Below are 22,443 nucleotides of genomic sequence, written 5' to 3'. Positions count from 1 at the left end.
ATGATTAATAATTTTGTAAAGGAGAATAAAGGTTCTTGTATGTTTTATTTAAGGCATCTTATTTTAACAGTCTTCTTGTAAATTCTGTGGTGGATTCTCTTAACACACTGTGCTCTTATTTTGAAAGCTGCATGTGTTTAGCGACAGGGAGTAAGTGGCTTTTTGTGATTAAAACAACTTTAATTGTTAGCTAATGTTAGCTCGCGGCTAACAAACGGCATAATGCACGTACTAGTTCATAGTATTTAATTCGGCTCGTGCGCACACGCAGACTTCAATTGTTTTGAAGCGCAGTGGGGAGGGCAGCTCGGTGTATTCAGTTGTATAAATGTGTGAATGCACACTTTTTTTTTAACCATAAAAAAAATATACCGATATTATCGTGAACGATACGATATGGCACACCCCTACTAAATAAGGCTACCAACATTAATAATAGGTCATAATGAACATTTATTAATATGATCTTGTCAGAATATCTCAGGAGATATGGAATGGAAAGCTAGCCTAGCAAGGAAAACTCAAAAAGATGTATTGGTTCTCATAGACGTTATATGGGTGCCATCTCCAATCCGCAATCTTGATGAAGTGGCTCCTACCAAAAATTTAAACCTTTAGTGAAAGAGAGCATGTGGAAAAAAAGTTGTGCTTTAGTCTGACGTGTCCCCTTCATTTAGCTAAGCCGCCTGACTATTATCTCGTATACATGCTCATACACTCAAATACAATTATTTTACCTTTATACACACACATGTTTTTATTTCTGACTTTTTAGTGTGTGTGCTATAAAACGGCACTTGTATTGCTTTCTTTTTTTTATGTTATTTGTTGTTGTTTTCTCTCATTGTTGTTGTTGATTTATTTTTTTAATTTTTGTATACTTTCTTGGGGAGGTGCTTTTTATAAGCCCATATAGGGTTTTTTAACCTCTCCCGCACTTATTATTCTTGTTTCATTCCTGTTTTTTGTAATTGTCCTTTCCTATGGTGCAAATAAATAAATACAAATAAATACAAAAATACAAATACAAAGCACCAACTGCAGCCTGGTACCAGAGGTGAGCTGAATGTGGCTTTACCTGGTGATATCAGTGTTTTGCCAGTACATGAGAAGGCCTCTGAGCCGATGCTGAAGTCTATGGTGGTCTGGAGGTACTTGCAGTCCTGACTCAGAGTGGCGATGAAATGGCGTGTGATGTAGTCGTAGAGCCGCCAGCCATCGCTCCCTGTGGAGGAGAGGAAGAGAAAGGACCTGGTTAGAATACTCTGAACATGGAGGGGCCCTCAAAGAACTTGGGGGTCGGGGTGTGTTGTTGTCTGACCACCTAGATAGCCTTTAGCCACAATTATGTGTTTTAGACTTTACTATTGTCATACTGCACTGTAAAAAAGCTGTGTCTAAAAACAAGATTAAAACAGTAAATCTGAGGGAAATGATCTTGCTGCATGGACAGATCATTTACCTTGAAAAGATTTCTTAAATTAAGATTATTGAATCTAGAAATAAGCATGTTGAACGCTTAAAATAAGAAATAACTGTTAAAACAAGATAAATTATCTAACACTTCTAAATCTAAAGTTTTTTTTATTTTGGTAAGAAAAAAATAATTTGCAGTGCGCTCTGCTCGGGCCAGTTACAACATGACAACACGACGTTGTAGTGTGGCATGTAATATACGAATACATACTTCCTACGGGCACTGCACTAGTTATTCATTATTTAATTAGCAGTGCCTGTTGGAGCAGGTGCAATATGCAGTTTTTTGCAGAAATGTTCAGCCAAACAACTTCACATGTGATATTATTCATCCTCAGGCCTTGAACAACACACCTGTCATGACATGGTTCTCTCTTCTAGCAATGGTAGAGGCTGTTTGCAGACATTTGTAATATATACTGACACAATTTAAGTAAGACCATTATAGATTAAATGAAAGTTTATAGCTCTTTTCATTTAGTCTCAGCTCATATTATATGGTCTGTCAATGCTTTTTGGAGTAGGAGTGGTCAGTCTGTTTGTTGTAAACTAAACTTATACAAATAAGATAAATTCAATCGTATTGTATTGCGACCAGGCATGCCAGCCATCTTGAACATTTTTGGTAGTTGGCTGCCATCTTTGCCACCATATTGAAAAATGAGTAATTCAAATGAAGGTTCCCAAATGTTATGCTTAGTAGGTAAATCCAACATATATCCTCATATCATTTGTGTCCATCATTACTATGAAAATTGATCTAAAAAGAGTTGTCACTGGCAGCCTTTTGCAAAATGGTCGCCATATTAAAAATGTATGATGGGTCCATATCTGTATTGTTTTTCCTTTGTGTCTTTGAGCATAACTACCAAATTTGATGCTTCTATCTCTTATTATCTATTGTTAATATGAAATTTTATCTAAAAACAGTTGTCACTGGTGGCCATTTTGAAAAATGGCCACCATATTGAAAAGTCTTGATCCCTCTACATGTTCCCCATTTCTCAAGCAAAAAATGTTACCAAATTTCATGTTTCTATCACCTCTTATCCATTGTTAATGTGAAATTTAATCTCAAAACAGACGGTCACGAATTTTCAATATGGCGACCACTTTCAAGATGGCCGCCATATTGAAAAGTCTTGATCCCTATACATGTTCCCCATTTCTCTGGCAAAAATTGTACCAAATTTCATGTTTCTATCACCTATTATCCATTGTTAATGTGAAATTTAATCTCAAAACAGGCGGTCACGACTTTTCAATATGGCCGCCACTTTCAAGATGGCCGCCATATTGAAAATTCGTCGTGCCTCCACATCTAATTTTGTTCTATATGTCTTTGGCTAGTGTAAATGTACCAAATTTGACGCTTATATCATAAAATGCACAATCCTTATATAATTTCTAGCTAAGCTGCCCCACTATTACAGCATGTAGCCATAAAACTATTTACATACAAAACCAACCTACCCTACACTCACCTGACAGAGCTGAGTTAAATATTGCTTTTCCAACTTTGTAAAACAAACTGTTACAATAAATAAATATGTATGTATGATATTGATGTAGATATCGGTTTAAATGATATAATAGAATCATGAACAGATAATTAATTGAAGTGAAGTGTTGCAGGATGAATGGGGAGTGTTGAAGACAGCACTAACAGCTGGTTGGGGTTCTAAAATGTAGCTGGATTAGAAGATAGAGGACTCACCCAGCTCCCCCTCTGAGGCAGAACGCATGGGAGTGATAGGTGGATGATCTCCAGCATCGGCTCCTTTCCTGGGTCGGTTTATTCCAGCTGAAAGCAGAGCCTTAACCTGGTGGAGAGGGAAAACATTTTTTTGTTTTTTAGAGTAACTTATGCATATCAACTTTCAAGCATCATATCTAACCTCCCTCCTGGTCCCTTGCTGCTTGCAGCCACATCAGACATAAGAGTGAGGCATTAATGAGTGAGATGGTAAATAGGTATGTGGCCAAACAAAGTATAAATATACTGTTAATTTCCTTTTACATTGACATTGATAAACTTTGACACTATTGGTGTCAAATATTTAGCAGCTGGAAATGTGTGAAGAAATCAGTGGAATATGGCTACTGAACTTAAAAAAACTTTAAAACCTTGAACTCTCTGATTGATCAGGATAACACATGGTTGTTGATCTCATTCTCTCAGATCTCAGAATCTCATTGACCACAAAATTACAAAAAATGACCACAAAAAGACACAAATTGACCAAAAAAGCCACAAAATGACCAAAAAGCCACAAAATGACCAAAAAAGACATAAAATGCCCAAAAAAGACACAAAATGACCAAAAAAAGACACAAAATGACCAAAAAGACACAAAAGACCAAAAACAGACACAAAATGACCAAAAAAAAAAACACAAAATGACCAAAAAAAAACACAAAATGACCAAAAAAAACCACAAAATGACCAAAAACAGACACAAAATGACCAGAAAAGACACAAAATGACCAAAAAGACACAAAATAATCAAAAAAGACACAAAACGACTAAAAAAAAAGATACAAAATGCTCAAAAAAGACACAAAATGACCAAAAAGACACAAAAAGACCAAAAAAGACAAAGAAAGACACAAAAAGACAAAAAAAGACACAAAAAGACAAAGAAAGACACAAAATGACCAAAAAAGACACAAGATGACCAAAAAAGACACAAAATGACCATAAAAAGACAAAAAATGCCCCAAAAACACATTAGATGACAAAAAAGACTAAAACACATTAACACATGAACACAGAGCTGACTTCCAAAATGATTTGGCGACCCCCAGAAATCATCTCACGACCCCAGTTGGGGTCGGGACCCCAAGGTTGAGAACAGCTGATGTAGAGTATCACTGGTCCCAGTGGAGCTCACCTCCTCGGCCCAGCAGGGGTTGGTGGTCTGCTGCTTCAGCGCCCCCTTCAGGTCAAAGTTCTCAGGGTAGTGTGTGGTCTCAGTACGAGGGTAGCTGATGTAGCCCTGAGTATACAGGCGCTCTGCTACCTGCATGGTGTGCTGGGGACCCATGCCTGAAACACACACAAGGATTGTTTGATTGTTTTCCCCAAGGTTGTAATAGTTTTGGACTTTTCATTAGTTTGAGTTTTAATTTTGTTGTGATTTTTTGTTTTCAAATTCAGTTAGTTTTAATTCGTTTTTAGAGTGAGTTTGCTAGTTTTAATTAGTTTTTATTTTTGGGAAAATGCTTAGTTTAGTGTTAGTGTTAGTTTTTTTGTAATGGGGTATTTGTTGGGTGCCAGATTCAAAAAAGTCACAATAAATGTTTCCTTTATTTCATTTGTCTGATCCATCTCAGCCCCAATAAGGTTATTAAGTCATATCAACCAAAAGGATTATGTATGAAAAAAGTTGACAAAGACAAAAACAATGGATATTTCCACTATAATTTTAGGTAGTTTTATAACCACATAATACAGTTTCAGTTATTTATCGTTTTTTTTTTTTAAATTCTTTTATTTTTACATCAGTTAATGAAAAGGTTTTCTCAATTAAAGTTTTCGACATTTCGTTAGTTTTCGTTAACTATAATAACCTTGCTTCTCCCTACACACTCAATAAAAGTGTAGCACTAGTTCTTTTTACTTGATCTTATTGGGTCTTGGTCTGAATTAGGGTGATATTTATATATATATGGAAAGTCTTTTTATTTATATTAAATACAAGGCTGATTCGTCTACACTTTTTTCTATTGTGAATAAAAAAAAGTAACAACAATGAGGTGATCCTCGTAACAGGAATTGTGTTTGTATTTGGCATCAACATGCATGTTGTTGCATGCATTTTTGGCCTAAAACAGAGCAGGGACAGCATATCAAAACACTATTACATGCTTACACTCATTCTCATTATCCCATATATTCACTCAGTCAGCACCCAGAGAAGAGATGACAGCTGATGTTGATTTAAACATACCTAAGGAAGAGCTGGCCACTCTCAACATCTCCACTGTGTTGAGAGCCTGGGGCCTCTGCTTCGCCTTCTCCTTCTTACTCACTGACTCCACCTGGATGAGGAGATGGAACAGATCAGAACAGTTATATCAGAGGGGAGTTTATTCTGGTTGAATGGGCCTTTGTGTTATCAGGCAGTGGAAGATAACTTCCACACCACTAATACAAATTATCTAGCCAAGTTTTGCTATTAAAGGTTCCTTAATATTTGAAATGTGCCAAGGTACAAATTCTAGGACTAAGCTGATTTTAAATCATTTTTAATGTTCTAGTCCAGGGGTGTCAAACTCTGGCCCGCGGGACAAAATTTGGCCCGCAGTGTAATTTTATTTGCCCGCAAGCCAATATCAAATTATCATATTGTTATTGTACTATAAAAGCTGACCCGCCGGTATTATACGGCGCATTTACCGCTAAAACTAGATTTATTATTGTTGTTTTATTTTTAAATGTATTAACCTGTTGAAAAAGTTTATTTTGATATTTAAATCAGAAGGATGCAAATATAAAAGAGGCATACAATTTTTATTTATTTTTATTTAATAAATTAATGACATTGATGTGTTTTTTCTTTGAAATTTGATTTTGCATGTCTGCACTATTTAGTTATATATTGTATGTTTATAAGCGTTGCTGGTTCCATATTTAATGTTAAAGCAAAACATGTTTGGTATATATTAAAAGGTTTATTTCTTCAATGTTGGCCCGCGATTTTATTCAAGTTTTAAATTTTGGCCCATTGTGTATTTGAGTTTGACACCCCTGTTCTAGTCTATACAATCAAAATGTCCTAGATCGTTTTTAGGATTATAGCCCAACTCAACCTTTCTTCTGTTAAAACATTCCTTATCATTTCTGTCTTAACATTCAACAATAATATTAACCCTTTGATGCACAACATGGGTCTAAAGTGACCTGATATGTATGAGTTTTTATGTTCTATATCTTTGCAATAAATTATTTTCATCATTCAGTATTCCAGGTTTTCCTCAATTAGTTTGTTTTTGATCATCATACATCCTAATTTTATGTTTTCCTTTATTCATTTTTTAATAAAATCCCTTTTTGTGCCACTACTCTTCTAATGCACAACATGGGTGAAAAATGACCCATATCCATTTTTTAGCTAAGTAGCTTGCTAAGCTAACTACTCAGCTAACTTCTTAGCTAAGTATTTAGCTAAGTAGCTTGCTAAGCTAACTACTAAGCTAACTTCTTGGCTACGTATTTAGCTAAGTAGCTTGCTAAGCTAACTACTTAGCTAACTTCTTGGCTACGTATTTAGCTCAGTAGTTTGTTAAGCTAACTTCTTAGTTAACTTCTTGGCTAAGTATTTAGCTAAGTAGCTTGCTAAGCTAACTACTTAGCTAACTTCTTGGCTAAGTATTTAGCTAAGTAGCTTGCTAAGCTAACTACTTAGCTAACTTCTTGGCTACGTATTTAGCTCAGTAGTTTGTTAAGCTAACTTCTTAGTTAACTTCTTGGCTAAGTATTTAGCTAAGTAGCTTGCTAAGCTAACTACTTAACTAACTTCTTGGCTAAGTAGTTAGCTTAGCAAGCTACTTAGCCAAGCAGTTAGCTATGTAATAATACAAAAAAAATGCCTTCATAAAGTATGAGAGGCAAAATGGAAATAAAAAACAGTGGCCTAACCAGTACTGGATTTTTGAGACCAATAATGATATTTGACTTAGTGAATTGATTTGTACTTGACACCAATATGTATCTATTCATCACCCCATCATCAGTTATCACAATTTCTGATTAGATTCCCTTACATTTTTTAATCAGAGAAATATATGAGGATTATGTGGAGATAAACTGCTGCTACATGCTGGTTAAACTTTCTGCTGACGGGCAGGGCTTGAACTACTATTTCCAATGTGAGATTAGCTTTTTTACGGCATTGACAAACAAAACTAATTTAAAAACAACAATTTGAGAAATGCATTTAGGAATTTTCTAAATATATATCAACTATTGATACAATTATAGTAGTGTCAGTCACACCAGGCTATATTTCACATATTTAAACTGTAGACAGATTGTTATTAAATGAAATAATCACAAATATTTAGTTTGCTTTTACCTTGGCCTCCCTGGAAGTCTTGGCCAGGTTGACAAACATCTGACCCACGTCCCTGTCAAAGACCCTCATCCTGTTCCAATCCAGGGTCAGTGGGCTGTCCTTTCCTTTGAACACCTGACCAAAACACAGCATGTCGGTCAAGTACGACCAAAAAAGGACACAAACTGACCAAAAAGACCAAAAAAGACACAAAAAGACCCCAAAAAAAGACACAAACAGACCAAAAAGACCCAGAAAGTCCAAAAAAGACACAAAAACACCCCAAAAAAAGACACAAACAGACCAAAAAGACACAAAAAGACCAAAAAAGACACAAAAAAAGACACAAAATGACCAAAAAGACACAAAATGACTAAAAAAGACACAAAATGACAAAAAAAAAAACACAAAAATGACCAAAAAAATCATTAAGTGACACGGTGTCAGGAGGAATGAAACTCACCTTTGCCTGGATGACCCAGTAGGTCTCTGGTTTAAAGGACTGGATTTTGTCATGGCGTTCCACGCAGAAACCTAGTGTTGGGGTCTGGCAGGGTCCAAATGAGATCAAAGAGGAGTCCAGGTTGCCGTACTTACCCTGGAAATACTTGGTCTGGAAACTGAAAAACATTTGACCAACAAAAGAAAGGCTTAGATTCAATTCATTCATACCTTCAATTGGTTCAAATTAAACTTGTAAAGCAAAGAATCAACCGTGTGTCTTTTCAGTTCTGATTACTGGATGCTCATCACAATCCAACATACAGTCTGTGGTTACCTTTACATGCTGTATTGCATAAGTAACACTATATCATAATCATTTCTGGTGCCCTTATGTTTTTTTAAGTGTGTGGGGGTTTGGGTCTAGGGTGAGCAATATAGGGCTGTTTCCACTACCGGGCAAAACGCCCCTAATTTGAATACGAGCAGTCCGGAGCCGGCTTTTGTCTGGACTGTTTTCGTCCCTGTAGAAGAGCAGGGTCTTTTTTCTCTCCTGAAATAGCCTGGTTGCTGATTGGATAGATCGCTAAGCAGGATGTGACGTAGTACTCTACACGACAACAACACACGCCATTTGTAAAAGCCGGTGAAGCAGTGTTCCCAACTTAGCCACTTTGTTGCTAAATTTAGCGACTTTTCAGACCCCCTTAGAGACTATTTTTCAAGAGACCGACTGGAGACAAATCCAGCGACTCCTTCTTACTCTTCTTAACGTGCTGCTAACGAGCCAGAGGCCGGCTTGTTAAGAAGAGCCGCCGTTAGCAGCAGTTAGCTACAGTTAGCTCTGTAGCAGTACAGTGTGTATGTGCTAACAGGCTAACAGTTAGCTCTATAGCAGTACAGTGTGTATGTGCTAACAGGCTAACAGTTAGCTCTGTAGCAGTACAGTGTGTATGTGCTAATAGGCTAACAGTTAGCTCTGTAGCAGTACAGTGTGTATGTGCTAACAGGCTAACAGTTAGCTCTGCAGCAGTACAGTGTGTATGTGCTAACAGGCTAACAGTTAGCTCTGCAGCAGTACAGTGTGTATGTGCTAACAGGCTAACAGTTAGCTCTGCAGCAGTACAGTGTGTATGTGCTAACAGGCTAACAGTTAGCTCTGCAGCAGTACAGTGTGTATGTGCTAACAGGCTAACAGTTAGCTCTGCAGCAGTACAGTGTGTATGTGCTAACAGGCTAACAGTTAGCTCTGCAGCAGTACAGTGTGTATGTGCTAACAGGCTAACAGTTAGCTCTGCAGCAGTACAGTGTGTATGTGCTAACAGGCTAACAGTTAGCTCTGTAGCAGTACAGTGTGTATGTGCTGCTGCTGCAGGAGGTGTTCACTTAGCGATCTCTGTTTGTTTACAACAAGCACCAGACACTCTGTGCACAGTTAGTGATGCCGTTAATTCACAATCACTATGTTTATGATCAGAGGAGACTCTGTGCATAATTAGCCATGCTGCTTTCAGCTGCTGACGTTGTGCACAGTTAGCGACGGTGAAAACCAAACGTCACCTCCAGAGTCTCTAAATCCCTCTGGGGGCTAACTTGTAGTGGAGACACGCAGAGTGAGCGGACATTTGAGAGGGCGTGGCCTGAGACTTTCTTAGTGGCCACTTTTCCCCCCTAGTGGAAACACGGCTTATGTTTCCTGGAAGTGTTGTCAGCATTGTCAAAAACCACAGTATGGCTGCCTTCAGCATCCTCAAGAACTCATCCAATCAACCTACAGTCCTTGGATCCTAAAAATCCTAATATAGATACATATATATATATATATATATATATATATATATATATATATATATATATATATATATATATATATATATATATATATATATATATATATACATACTTTCATTTTGATTAAAAATGTGATGGTGTCAAATGTACATACATAATGATAACAACAGCTCAGGGAGCTGTCCAATGTAAAGACAACCCATTACAGAAAATGGGTTGGATGGGATCATGTATTACAATGTCTTTGATGGAAATCTGGCCCCTGAGCTTTGTTGTCATCGCCCCTCATATAGTCTAGATGGAATGGTCCAAAAAGTGAAAGTGAGGAGCATTTATGGGTACAAGTCAGGAACCGGCCTACTTTACATATTTCAAGGGTGAAGAATCCAAAAAAATGGTTCCCAAGCGAAATTTTGAGTTTTTGACCTTCTAATTTGTATATCAAATGGCCACCAAATTGCCCATCTTGCACAGTCGTTGGACCATTTCCCCTTAGTTTTATTGTAAGTAGGCAATCAAAGATGAGAAAATTAAGTTTCTGGATCTATAGTCTAGGGTCAGAGCAAGGATATAGTGGAGGCTCAGTGTCTTTTTTATGTATATTTATATATATATGCATAATACCAACTGGAACATTTAAAAGTGATATTGATTGAATATTTATGTCAGCCTTAAAAAATGAGACAAATAATGCTTAATCTCACCTTAAAAGTTGGTATTTTGCATATATATATATATATATATATATATATATATATACATAAAAAAGCCACTGAGCCTCCACTATATTCTTGCTCTGACTCTAGACTATAGATCCAGAAACTTAATTTCCTCATCTTGATTGCCTACTTACAAAAAAACTAAGGGGAAATGGTCCAACAACTGAGCAAGATGGGCAATTTGGCGGCCATTTTGATATGCAAATGAGAAGGTCAAAAACTCAAAATTTCGCTTGGGAACCATTTTTTTTGGACTCAGCACCCTTGAGATATGTAAGGTAGGCCGGTTCCTGACTTGTACCCATAAATGCTCCTCACTTCTTATAGGAGGCCTTTATTCTGAAATCCGTCTAGACTAAAACATCAAATCTGTTGTGTGTTCTAACACAATGTGGCCAGTTGATGCAGCGTACCGGGTAAAAGCACAGCCGATGCGCAGATCCAGCTCCTGCCGTGCGTCGACTGACAGGGCTTCGTTGCGGTTGGGTTCTCCCAGGCAGTTCATGGCGTTCCAGATGTCCGTGTCAGTGATGGAGCTGAACTTGGCCCGGTAAACGGTCCGCTCCCTGCCGTTCCCCTTGTTCATCACAGGCTCTATGGCATCAAGCACCTGGGAAGCAAGACAAATTGTGACTGAGCGGTGAAGCCAATATAAATTAAAAGTGAAAGCAGAAGTAGAACTTCCAATGGACTCTTTGTTATTTTTATTAGATGTGTTTCCTGACCACCTGTTTACCACAGAACAATGTTATACACTACTGGTCAAAAGTTTTAGAACACACCAACTTTCCCAGAATTGAACTGAAAATGATGCAGTTTAATGTCTCAGTGTACTCTGAAATGAATGCACATTTGCAACATTTAAAATTCTTTATTAAGCATGATAGTGTTTTGAAAGTAAAAAAAAGATTCAAAATCACATTTTATGTTGGACTAAAGGACTAAAAAAAAGACACAAAATGACAAAAAAAAGACACAAAATGACAAAAAAAAGACACAAAATGACAAAAAAAAGACACAAAATGACAAAAAAAAGACACAAAATGACTTACAAAGACATGGAAATAATTAAAAAATGGACAAAATGGCCCAAGACTCCATAGAGTTAAGTTGTTAACCCATTTCTTGTTCCCTGAAAAAGGCCTACTTGTATAATTCTGAAATGTACATTATTTTTTACCTTTTTTTATTTACCTTTGCACCCTTTCAAGCTGTTCATTGGACTTGAACTGCTTGAATTTCAATAAAAAACTGGAAAAATTGGGGTGTTATAAAACTTTTGACCGGTAGTGTATATTACACATTTTGTTGATGATTGCAAGAAAAATGATTACTATAAATTGGATGAAGAAAGACCTCCCCATGATCATTCAGTGGTTACAGAAAATAAAACATGTCTACATGATGGAATATATGACGGCCCAATTACAGCTAAAAGTACCTGTTTTTATGAGGAGGTGAGCCCAGTTACAGACTATATTGCTTAAGACTCTTGTACACGATTATTATCTAAATTAGCCCTTTTTATTTATTTATTTATTATTATTTTTTGGAATACAGAACCAGATAAAATATGTGTAATACCCTCTACAGTGCCATTTGTGTGACAGATGAGACCCAATCTCAAGATGTTTTGATTTGTTTTCCTTTGTGATGTTAATTGTCTGTAAATGTGCATAAAGGCAATAAAGTAAAAAAAAAATCTCTGTGCACATTGTAGGTGTTGATGGTTCACTGGGGAACAAATGTACAAAATAATATAACAATGCAATGTATTAATTACCTCAAAACAGATGTTCTCGCCTTCTTTATCGCAGTCCAACCATAAAACCACGTAGTCACAGCCTCTGGCTTCAACCTGACATGACACCAGAAATCAGAGGTTAAGACTCAAGACACTAGGCACCAAACACTGACATCCAGCTGATATCTTGTGAAAACCAACTAGTTGGTCGACCTTACTGACCTGGAGGAACTTGACCATGTTGAGTTTGGGGTTGGCCTCCTTTTTCTCTGTGGGAGCTTTGCTGAACAGTTCTGCAGGATCCACTTTGTCCCAGTTGTTGTACTTCCCTGGAAAAAGGACCAAGCTCTTAAATGGTTAGAAGGAAATTAAGAAGAAACGGTAACACTTTAGATTAGGGAACACATATTCAACATTAATTAGTTGCTTATTAGCATGCAAACATAACATATTGGCTCTCAATTAGTCATTATTAAGTAGTTATTAATGCCTTATTCTGCATGGCCTTATGATACAACCAGTAAGACATTAACTAAGAGTTTTCCCTCAATAACCTCAGAATTACCCACCTTCTCCAGACCTTTGACGTGACTGGTGGCTCCTTTTGGATGATTGGATGAGGATTGGTAGATTGTAATGTCAATCATTACTCTACAAAGCAGGCCACTGGTAGACTAACATTATCGCAAAGTGACCCACTTTGTAGAGTAATGATTGACATTATAATCTACCAATCCTCATCAATCATCCAAAAGGAGCCACCAGTCAGTCAAAGGTCTGGAGAAGGTGTTTGCTATTTGCCAGTGAGGGTTATAATATAGCTGATACCCACCAATGAAATCCAGACTCATCACATGTCCACAAACAGAAGTCATCTTGAAGCGTACGGCCTGGCCCTGGAAGCTGCCGGGGTATTCATGCACTGAGCACGCTCCATTCAGCCCCTTACGACTCGTACAGTTTCCTTAAGACCAAGAGGAACAAATGAGGTAGCAGTCAGTAAATACAGTCATTGAAGAGTGGAGGATTTTTTAAGACTCTGACCCCTAGGACATTCAGAACATTTCAATGGCCATGTTAAAGCTTAAATACAAACTCAATGATGTAAAATAATAGCAAAATGTTGTTTTCCATTGTCATTTTTACTGGAAATTATGCAATATTTTGTTTAGAAAGGTGAAAAAAATGCTGCAAAAAGAGGAAGTTAGCTTTTCATGTAAGAAACGTTTAAGTTTCTACTAGGGTTGTCACGATACTGACATTTTCAACTCGATACCGATACTCAGGAAAATATTCGATACTCGATATGAATTTCGATACCAAAAGGGTAAAAACAAAGACCCCAAAAGAAAAATGCAACATGTAAAAATGAACAGAACCACAGGTTAAATACTTAAAATAAAAAACAGTTGTGCAAAAAGAAACTGCAACTATGATAACAAGCTTCAGGTCTGAGGTCGTGCAAAACATAAATAAATACAATTAACAATAACAATTAGAACAATATTTTTGGCTGTGTGTGTTGCTGTTTGGTTGCAGGTCGACTTTTCTCTGTTTCATTCTGGGAAACTAACACTTTTCAGTCACCAACATTTATGTAAACTTATTAACTCTATGCTTATGTATACTGACACTGTGTATACTGGGGGTATCAATACTTTTGAAAATGAGTATCGTATCCGGATACAACGTTTTAGTATCAATACTTTTTTGAGTATTGATACTTTTGACAACCCTAGTTTCTAGGGAGAAAACAGTACATACAGTAGTGAGTCAAAGTATTTTAGAAACAGTGTATAAGAGCCTGTTGGAAAGTATTTTATCATTTAATATGATCATGTGGTACGGAAACCTGAATATTAAAGGAAGTAACAAACTGCAGAAAACAGTGAACATGGCCTCTAAGATTCTCGAGAAGCCACAGAAACATTTGAGTTCTTTATGATGAATTAATTCGAAGTAAAGCTGAGAAGATAATTAATGACTCCTCTCATCCCATGTACAGCCAATCTGAGCTTTTACCTTCGGGGAAGCAGTTTAGACCAGCTATTCTCAACCTTGGGGTCGGGACCCCAGTTGGGGTCGCGAGAAGATTTCTGGGGATCGCCAAATCATTTTGGAAGTGTCCAAAATTTACAATGTTGTGATTTTATTTTATTTTGAAAAGGTGCCGCCCAGTGTAAAACGGGTGCTTTAATTTTGAAAGGTAGTGACAGGAAATAACCGGTAGAACGGTTAAATGAAAAAACGAACGGTAAATAATGACGAGTGCGTCGTAATTCATATAAAGTTGATATAAAGTATCAAAAGGCTTCTATAATGGCGGCTGACAGGACACAAGGTTTGTTAAAGTTTATTTTCTTCTGTCATATATATTAGTGGCTATATTTGTTGTCTTAACTATAGTAAAAGTGCTTGTTAGCTCTAGTGCTAATGATAATGTTTGCTATTTTTTTTCAAAATAAAAGCACTGCGGTTACGACAAGGACAGCCAACGGGCCGGATGTGGCCCGCGGGCCGCCCATTGCCCAGGTCTGCCCCAGAGGGTTAATAAATAATGCATTACTAATGTGCTCAGGAAAGATGTCTCGTTAATTTCGTTGTACTTTTGAAATGCATTTAAAAACGCATACATAAAATGAGCTCATATTATAACTTCCTAAAACTAGAAACTACACAATGTGATGAGTCAGACGTGCAGTTTGAGGTCAGAGTGGCAGCGTGGGAGGAAAGAACATCAGTCCTAACATCAGTCCTAACATAGCGATGTCCTCCCTTAGTTACCTGGCTTCAATAGAACATGCTGACGTCAGCTTTGAATAAAATGAATAAAATTATTCCATCAAGGCTGAATGCTAATGACAGGAATATCCACACAAACTAATATGTCACAACCCCCGAACACATCCCCAAATATAAATAGAGGAACCTCCAAGCAAAATGACATTTCAGCGTCCCCAAGGGAAAGACAGAGCCTCCATCACATCCACCTCCAGACAGAACCTGCAATGGAACATCTCCCGGTAAGACACACAAATTTATGTTTTTGGCTTTTTTTGTGTGTGTGTATTTATTAGGGCCCGAGCAGGCAACGACCTGTAAGGTCCCTATTGTATTTCGAATGATTATTTTTATTGTTTTCATAACAGAAAAATATAAATTATATATACAAATTAGAGATAGTTGGTGGAGCTACACAGAATAATACATGTTCACGTAGATTTGCCACTTTAATCTCGTAAACTTTTTTCTCAAAATATTATTTTCGTATGTTTTTTTTTACACATTCTGGCTGTATGTAATATCGTCCAATATTCTCTAGGGTTGATTTTTGGAATTTGCAAGTATTTCAATGAGTGCCCTATTAAGGGTTAAAGTGGTCAATCTGGGAGAAAATGTAGCTTTTTTTCACACTTTTTTCTCGTAAATCTGCAACTTTTTTCGCGCAGATTTGCCACTTTAAATCTCTTTAAAAAAAATTTGAAAAATAAAAAACAATACTATTTTTTTGTTTTTTTTGACAGAGTTTTTGACATTAGACATACAAAACAAGGGTATAACATAAATAGCACAGCAACAGAATAACACTAATTCAGTTTTTAGACATTAAATCAAGAAAAGGTTGCAATATTTAAAAAAAGATATCCTCTTTAGTAGATATTATGTACCCAGCTCTCTCAACCACATTTCAAATGTAGGCCTTGTAGCCCTTTCAGATTTACAAGACTGTAGAATTAACTTTCTGGCTAACGATGTTGAAAGGGAGATAGCCTTTAATAGCTTCATAACTACTTTTTACAGTATCTGGATTAGCCGCTCCAAACAACACAGTGAACAGGTTACATGGATGATTAAGGGCCTTAGTGAAGGACTCAAACAAGGATGACCAAAATGGTTGTATGTTTTTGGCATTTTTTAACCATTTGCTGGGCTTTACACTAGTATTGTTTTATTGAAAATTTTGCTAAGTCTATGTTAATGCTATACTTAATCACCCATAAGCACACTGAAATAGATATGGATAGTTATAATCATTTTTTCTCTCCATACTAGCTGTGAGATCCCTTGATATTGACCAAAAAAAAGACACAAAATGACCAAAAATGACACAAAATGGCCCAAAAAAATAAACAAAATGACCAAAAATGGCCCAAAAAAGAAACAAAATGACCAAAAAAAGACACAAAATGACTAAAAAAAGACACAAAATGACCAAAAATGACACAAAATGGCCCAAAAAATAAACAAAATGGCCCAAAAAAGAAGCAAAATGACCAAAAAAAGACACAAAATGACTAAAAAAAGACACAGAATGACAAAGAAGGAAACAAAATGACCAAAAAAGACACACATTGACCACAAAATGATCAGAAAAGACACAAAATGACCCAAAAAAATAAACAAAATGACCAAAATGAGCTGACTTCCAAAATTATTTGGCGACCCCCAGAAATCATCTCGCGACCCCAATTGTTTTTCTCAAACATGAGATATCTCCAGATAACTGACAGAAAAGAGTCCATAGGAACACTAAGCTGTCTCCTCTGTGTGCAGCTGCTGCGTGTCTTCATGGTGTGCCTGCTGGCCCTCCACCAGTGCCTGGCGCTGCCACTGGGCACCCAGTGTATGGACGAATCCCTCTGCACATACAGCCTGCAGGACTACTACAGCCAGCTGGTCAGCCTGCCGGGACGCATCAACGAACGCAGCATCGCCACTTGGAGCTACGTGTGAGTACACATCCAACAGATCATTTATTCTCTCCTACAGTCTCAACTACGGGGGTTTATCATCTTCTATGTCAGGTCAGCTGATCTTTTGTTAAGGCTCTCTGGGGCTGTTGGTAAACACTCTCAGATAGTGGGGCTCCCACTTGCCATAGCATCATTGTTCTATTTCATTAATCATGAAAGAGTCTGTAAAAGTTGCACCTTGTTCATAGCTCATAGAATTGTGCAGTGTAGTCTGAGCCCATCTGCTCAGATAAACTTCTGATTAGGGACTGAAGCTGCTTATGTTTTTTGTACTTTTTGTGATTTTGTTTGCACAGTGCAGATTGAGTCATCAAATATTGGGCTCCTGTTTTAAGTTAAATTTGAATTTAAGCAGCAGTCAGTAAGATACATGTAGTTTTATTCAATTTGGGTTTAATTGCTGTACAGTTGCACTTTTCACATGTCCCCAGTGAACACAGGTTATGTTTACTTATTATGTCAATTGGGAAATTGGCCAAATTTGCCTTAATTGTGGGTATTAGTTGCGCGGGAAAAAATATCTGTATCGGTAATCGGCTAAATGAGTTGTAAAAAAAATGGTCATATCGGATATCGGCAAAAAATCCAATAGAAGAAATCCCTCTTTAAGGCCGAACACGTCTCTTGACAGACAGTGCACACTTCATCTAATAGACCAGATTTAGTCATTAATCTTTTAGATGAGGATATCCTATGGAAGATTATACAATTATTTGGTAAAGAAAGATGCTACAGTCATAAAGTATACAACTAGCGATGTTCCGATACCATTGTTTTCCTCCTGATACCCATTCCGATACTTGTGCTGTGGGTATCGGCCGATACTGAGTACCGATCCGATACCAGTATGTTATAAATAAATATCATACTACACCTGCATGACTGTGATATGATTATCATTGTGGTGAGGCCTGGCTCATGTTAAACCCTTTGTTAAACATGAATATAGCAAATTCATGCCATTTATTTTTTAACAAAACAGTATACAAAACTGTTGTGCAACAGAAACTGAAATAAATAAATCTAGGAATATATTTAAATTAAATTGCAGCCACAACATTAGCTTAACAGAGCAAACCAGTAAAGATATTACTCATTTAATAAATGACGTGGCATTGGATCTGTGCCTGGACTCCAGTACTCGCCGATACCGATGCCAGCATTTTTGGCAGTATTGGAAATTACTCCAATAACAGTATCGGTAGGAGGCCCTGCTTAGCCTGCTGCCCCCGCGACCCGGCCCCGGATAATCGGAGGAAAATGGATGGATGGTAGTATCGGAATCGGAACAACTCTATATACAACTGCATGCTTACCACACTGACCCACTAAATGAACAAATGAGTGAATAAAAAGCTCGTCTCTTTCTCTCCCTTCTCCTCGTCTCTCCTCAGGGAGAACATCGACTTGAACCGGGTGCCTCAGGTCATCCATGAGGCCAGCTGCCACACCAGCCACTCCTGCAGGGGTCTGGACAATGCTTTCGGTCTAGAGACCATCCCCGTGTCCCTCAGGATGCCCGTCCTCAAGAAGAACCCCGCCTGCTTCCCCACAGCCAGCTACTCTCTGGAGTTTGAGCTCATCACCATAGCCTGTATATGTGCCATCTCCAGACACAGCTGAACAGGACGGACTGCTCAACAACAAGTGGTTCACTTGATGCAGATGGGATTCTTTTTTTTTTTAATAATTCATAATTTATTTCATTTATTTGATTTATTGATGCACATTGATCACCATATCTAAATGTACCAGTATGATTGTCCCACAGCCTGATGTTAAAAAGTCATTAAAACAACAAATAAAAATCACAACAAGGTCCATTTCACTCATTGTTTTTGTTTACCAAAAAGATAAACAATAGCTACTCAATAAAATTGAGGCAACAGATTGCACGTAATATTATTAATTGAATCCAACTACATTACAAGTTGAGTTAATAACAACTTAACAGGAAGTGCCTGTCAATTAAAAACAGACTAATTCGGTGAAATTCGGTCATTAGCGAAAGCTAGCGGCTAACTGCTGCTAGCGGCTAACTGATGCTAGCGGCTAACTGATGCTAGCGACGCTGCTTGTTACAGCTACAAGAGTAGCCATTAGCGTATCAATGCTAACTCAAAATTGTGGTCGCAACATTAGCTGACATTTCATAGCGGCGTTACAATCGTGCCAATTCAGCACATTGCAGAAGTTAGCAGAAGTAAGGATTAAAAGTTATTACAATGTAAAATTTTCAAACACTTATTTTATTGTGTTGGATTCATTCAAGTCTTAAGTCCACTACAACACATTACAGTAGTAGACAGTGCAGTTCAGCAGGTTGGGAAGAGTAGTATATTGTACTCAAGTAAAAATAATGTTCCTACTTCTTGTTTTTTTTATTTAACCAATATTTCACCAGGGAAGTCCCATTGATGTCAATGATTTTTTGTTTGTAGATAGAGCTGGCCAAGAGTTTAAAAAATACAGATAACAACAAGTACAAGAAAACATGTCAACATGTTCAGCATTAACATGTTGGAAACATTAGGATTGATATGAGACGCCGTATCTTACATGCACCAACAGAGAGCAGATCTCTGGCATGAAGAACTGGTACAAGAGCAGCAGAGGCTTTCTATAGAAATAAGATCCAAACTTCATTCTCAGCTTTTTAAGAAGATCGTCAACATAACATGAGGTGTACAAGAAGCCAAATTAAGCCAAATATAAAGATATTTTAAACAGGCGACTTTTTTAGTTTTAACTGACATTACATCTCAACCCCCCTTTCATGTTTACAATCTTAAAATCCAGGATTTAGTTAGAATAACTCATATTGATCTGTGAATTCTCCCTCTAAACTCAGTATAGGTATTTGCCTCAAACAGTCGTGGGAAAAATGATTAGACCACCTGTTTTCTTCCATTTCTTATTCATTTTAATGCCTGTTACAACTAAAGGTCCATTTGTTTGGAGAAATATAATAACAACAGAAATAGCTGATAAAAGTTAAATTGAAGAGCTGATATCGAGACATTTTCCATGTTTTATTGATTATAACCAAAATCATTATCAAAAAACCATGTTAAATGTCTAGATATCAGCTCTTAAATTAAACTCTTATTAGCTATGTTTGTTGTTATCATTATATTTGTCCAAACAAATGTACCTTTAGTTGTACCAGGCATTAAAATGAACAAGAAAGCAAGGAGAAAACAAGGGCAGTTTAATCATTTTTTCCATGATTGTATATGGGTGGTTGACGTGACGCTCACTTTTTGTGTTCCCAGTGACAAATATTACTAAAATTTGATAATATTTCATTAAAATTAATGTTTTAACATGCAGTTTATTCTTCTACATCTAATCCATCTGCAAACAATGAGTATCGTTCTTCAACTATGCAAATATTCTGTTTCGAACATGACATTTGTCCACCAGTGCAACTGTCCTAGGTAGCATTACTTATCTTAAAACAACTGTAATTTAATGAAAAATGAATCTAAATACATTAAAATACTTGAATGCATGTCATACGAGTGTTTACTTAATGAATCTAGAGGATATAAGTGTTAAGGTCCCTATGTAGAGTTATTATGACACATTACATTTTGTCCTCCTGGAGCAACGCCATTATGTCGATATAAAACAGGCATTAATGTGACCACCCCGTTACTGAGAGGGGTCCTTCCAGAATCAGGAAGGACAGAAGAATCTCTGGACACAAGATCACTTCTGGCTCAAATATTTTCATAATATTACTATTTCCGTGCAGTGTTGGAACTGGTCGTCTTAAGGTAGTCCTTTGGTACAACGCAGTTTAAGTGTTGATCTGAATATTTTTATCAATTTACATTGATTGATCATTGAAAATAATGTAAATTGATAAAAAAAAAATATTCATAAGTAATATGCCTTGGGCTTATCCATCTTATCTGTCCAACATTCTCTGAATTAAATAATGACATTCTTTATTTTGTTGCACCGGTGGACACATTTTAGGACTACCACACCAAAAGTTAATAATATGCTAAATATATGAAGAATTAGAAATGGACACATTCAGTTTTGAATTATTCACATATAAGGGAATATAATTATATGTCATTTGACATATATTTTTTGAATTATTCTGTTTTTCACGTCAACCACCCATATGTTTATTAGATATGTGACGAATCTGCTAAATGAGGCAGAAAACAGCTGCACACACCAGTCCTGGGACCAGTTAGTTCCCAACACCAGTCCTGGGACCAGTTAGTTCCCAACACCAGTCCTGGGACCAGTTAGTTCCCAACACCAGTCCTGGGACCAGTTAGTTCCCAACACCAGTCCTGGGACCAGTTAGTTCACAACACCAGTCCTGGGACCAGTTAGTTCCCAACACCAGTCCTGGGACCAGTTAGTTCCCAACACCAGTCCTGGGACCAGTTAGTTCCCAACACCAGTCCTGGGACCAGTTAGTTCCCAACACCAGTCCTGGGACCAGTTAGTTCACAACACCAGTCCTGGGACCAGTTAGTTCCCAACACCAGTCCTGGGACCAGTTGGTTCCCAACACCAGCACTGCATTCAACAAAAAAGCGACATGATGACGTTAACGTCCCTGCTCTGTTGCTGTTAGCCTGGCTCGTCTTTGACTGTCTTACTTGGGTTCATATTAAATACATAGACTGTATAAATAACATTACACAGTAACAGACTGGTACCGACCTTTAGAGAGGATCTTGGCGATGGACTGAGCCAGGGAAGGTTTCTCTGCCACCATCAACACACACCTCATCCTGGATGAAGCGCTAACAGCTAAGCTATCTCAGCTCTCAGGTAATAAAACCACTGAAGACGTGACGTTGCTGCTGTTATCTCAAACCCGATCAGTTACTACTAACAACAAACATTCCACAGTGGAGAAAAAACGGTTAATTTGACATACAATTGCTTGTTTACAGGCTTTAGTTCAACCGCGACAGCCGCCATGACAGTTGACGCCACTTCCTCCTTCTTCTTCTTCGTTGGTGTTTATTGGCGGTTGGCAAACCAACTTGTTCGTGTTCTAGCGCCACCAACTGGACGGGAGTGTGGAACAGAGATAAATGCAGAAAAAAATACAAAATAATAGTAAACACTTTTTATTTTGATTATTTTTTGCTGGATCAGTTTCTCTTAGAAACATATTAATGTTATTAATTAAAAGCCCTGACAGTATAAAGTAATGGTGTTTTACCTTGCTTACTGTCTGATAAATATGGTTTCTCTGGATATTGTATTCATTCTGGACAAAGTCTACCACAGTGTCTTACGTTACGTTACATTACATTACATTAAAGAAAATGTGAATTAGGGACATTACATCAATTGGTTTAGAGCGAATAAATGAAGCTGAATAAATGTTCTTTGGTCAGAAGAAAGCAGTGAAATGTGATGCTGTAGGCTAACCTGTCAGTAAATAGAAGAAGAAGACGAAGAAGAAGAAG

General features: G+C 37.3%; 2 protein-coding genes across 2 annotated transcripts in view; one reads left to right on the top strand and one right to left on the bottom strand.

Annotated features, from left to right (window-relative positions):
• Window positions 1–21,987, bottom strand: part of top3b (DNA topoisomerase III beta) — a 35,325-nt gene extending 13,338 nt beyond the window's left edge. The window contains exons 1-11 of the mRNA XM_059337999.1: window positions 21,683–21,987; window positions 13,063–13,194; window positions 12,453–12,559; window positions 12,270–12,344; window positions 10,900–11,096; window positions 7,999–8,155; window positions 7,557–7,670; window positions 5,430–5,520; window positions 4,371–4,525; window positions 3,194–3,299; window positions 1,079–1,225 (exon numbers count right to left, since the gene is read on the bottom strand). Of these exons, the coding sequence (XP_059193982.1) occupies window positions 1,079–1,225; window positions 3,194–3,299; window positions 4,371–4,525; window positions 5,430–5,520; window positions 7,557–7,670; window positions 7,999–8,155; window positions 10,900–11,096; window positions 12,270–12,344; window positions 12,453–12,559; window positions 13,063–13,194; window positions 21,683–21,752 (1,351 nt within the window). The 5' untranslated portion in view covers window positions 21,753–21,987. The remainder of the gene's footprint in view (window positions 1–1,078; window positions 1,226–3,193; window positions 3,300–4,370; window positions 4,526–5,429; window positions 5,521–7,556; window positions 7,671–7,998; window positions 8,156–10,899; window positions 11,097–12,269; window positions 12,345–12,452; window positions 12,560–13,062; window positions 13,195–21,682) is intronic.
• On the top strand, window positions 15,161–18,805 carry LOC131975347 (interleukin-25-like). The gene is made up of 3 exons (XM_059338000.1): window positions 15,161–15,253; window positions 16,785–16,960; window positions 18,379–18,805. Exons 1-3 carry the CDS (start codon window positions 15,239–15,241, stop codon window positions 18,605–18,607), a joined length of 420 nt encoding a protein of 139 aa, XP_059193983.1. The 5' UTR covers window positions 15,161–15,238; the 3' UTR covers window positions 18,608–18,805.
• Window positions 21,988–22,443: the final 456 nt, after the last annotated feature.

The sequence above is a fragment of the Centropristis striata genome, chromosome 7 (genome assembly GCF_030273125.1).
Source record: "Centropristis striata isolate RG_2023a ecotype Rhode Island chromosome 7, C.striata_1.0, whole genome shotgun sequence".
NCBI classification, from domain to species: Eukaryota; Metazoa; Chordata; class Actinopteri; order Perciformes; family Serranidae; genus Centropristis; species Centropristis striata.
This window is presented reverse-complemented; position numbering and strand designations above follow the sequence as displayed.

Bases quoted from the DNA above. Each gene is read 5' to 3' on its own strand.
- LOC131975347 (XM_059338000.1), top strand. The intron at 16,961-18,378 runs GTGAGTACACAT...GTCTCTCCTCAG, and splicing joins ATCGCCACTTGGAGCTACGT to GGAGAACATCGACTTGAACC.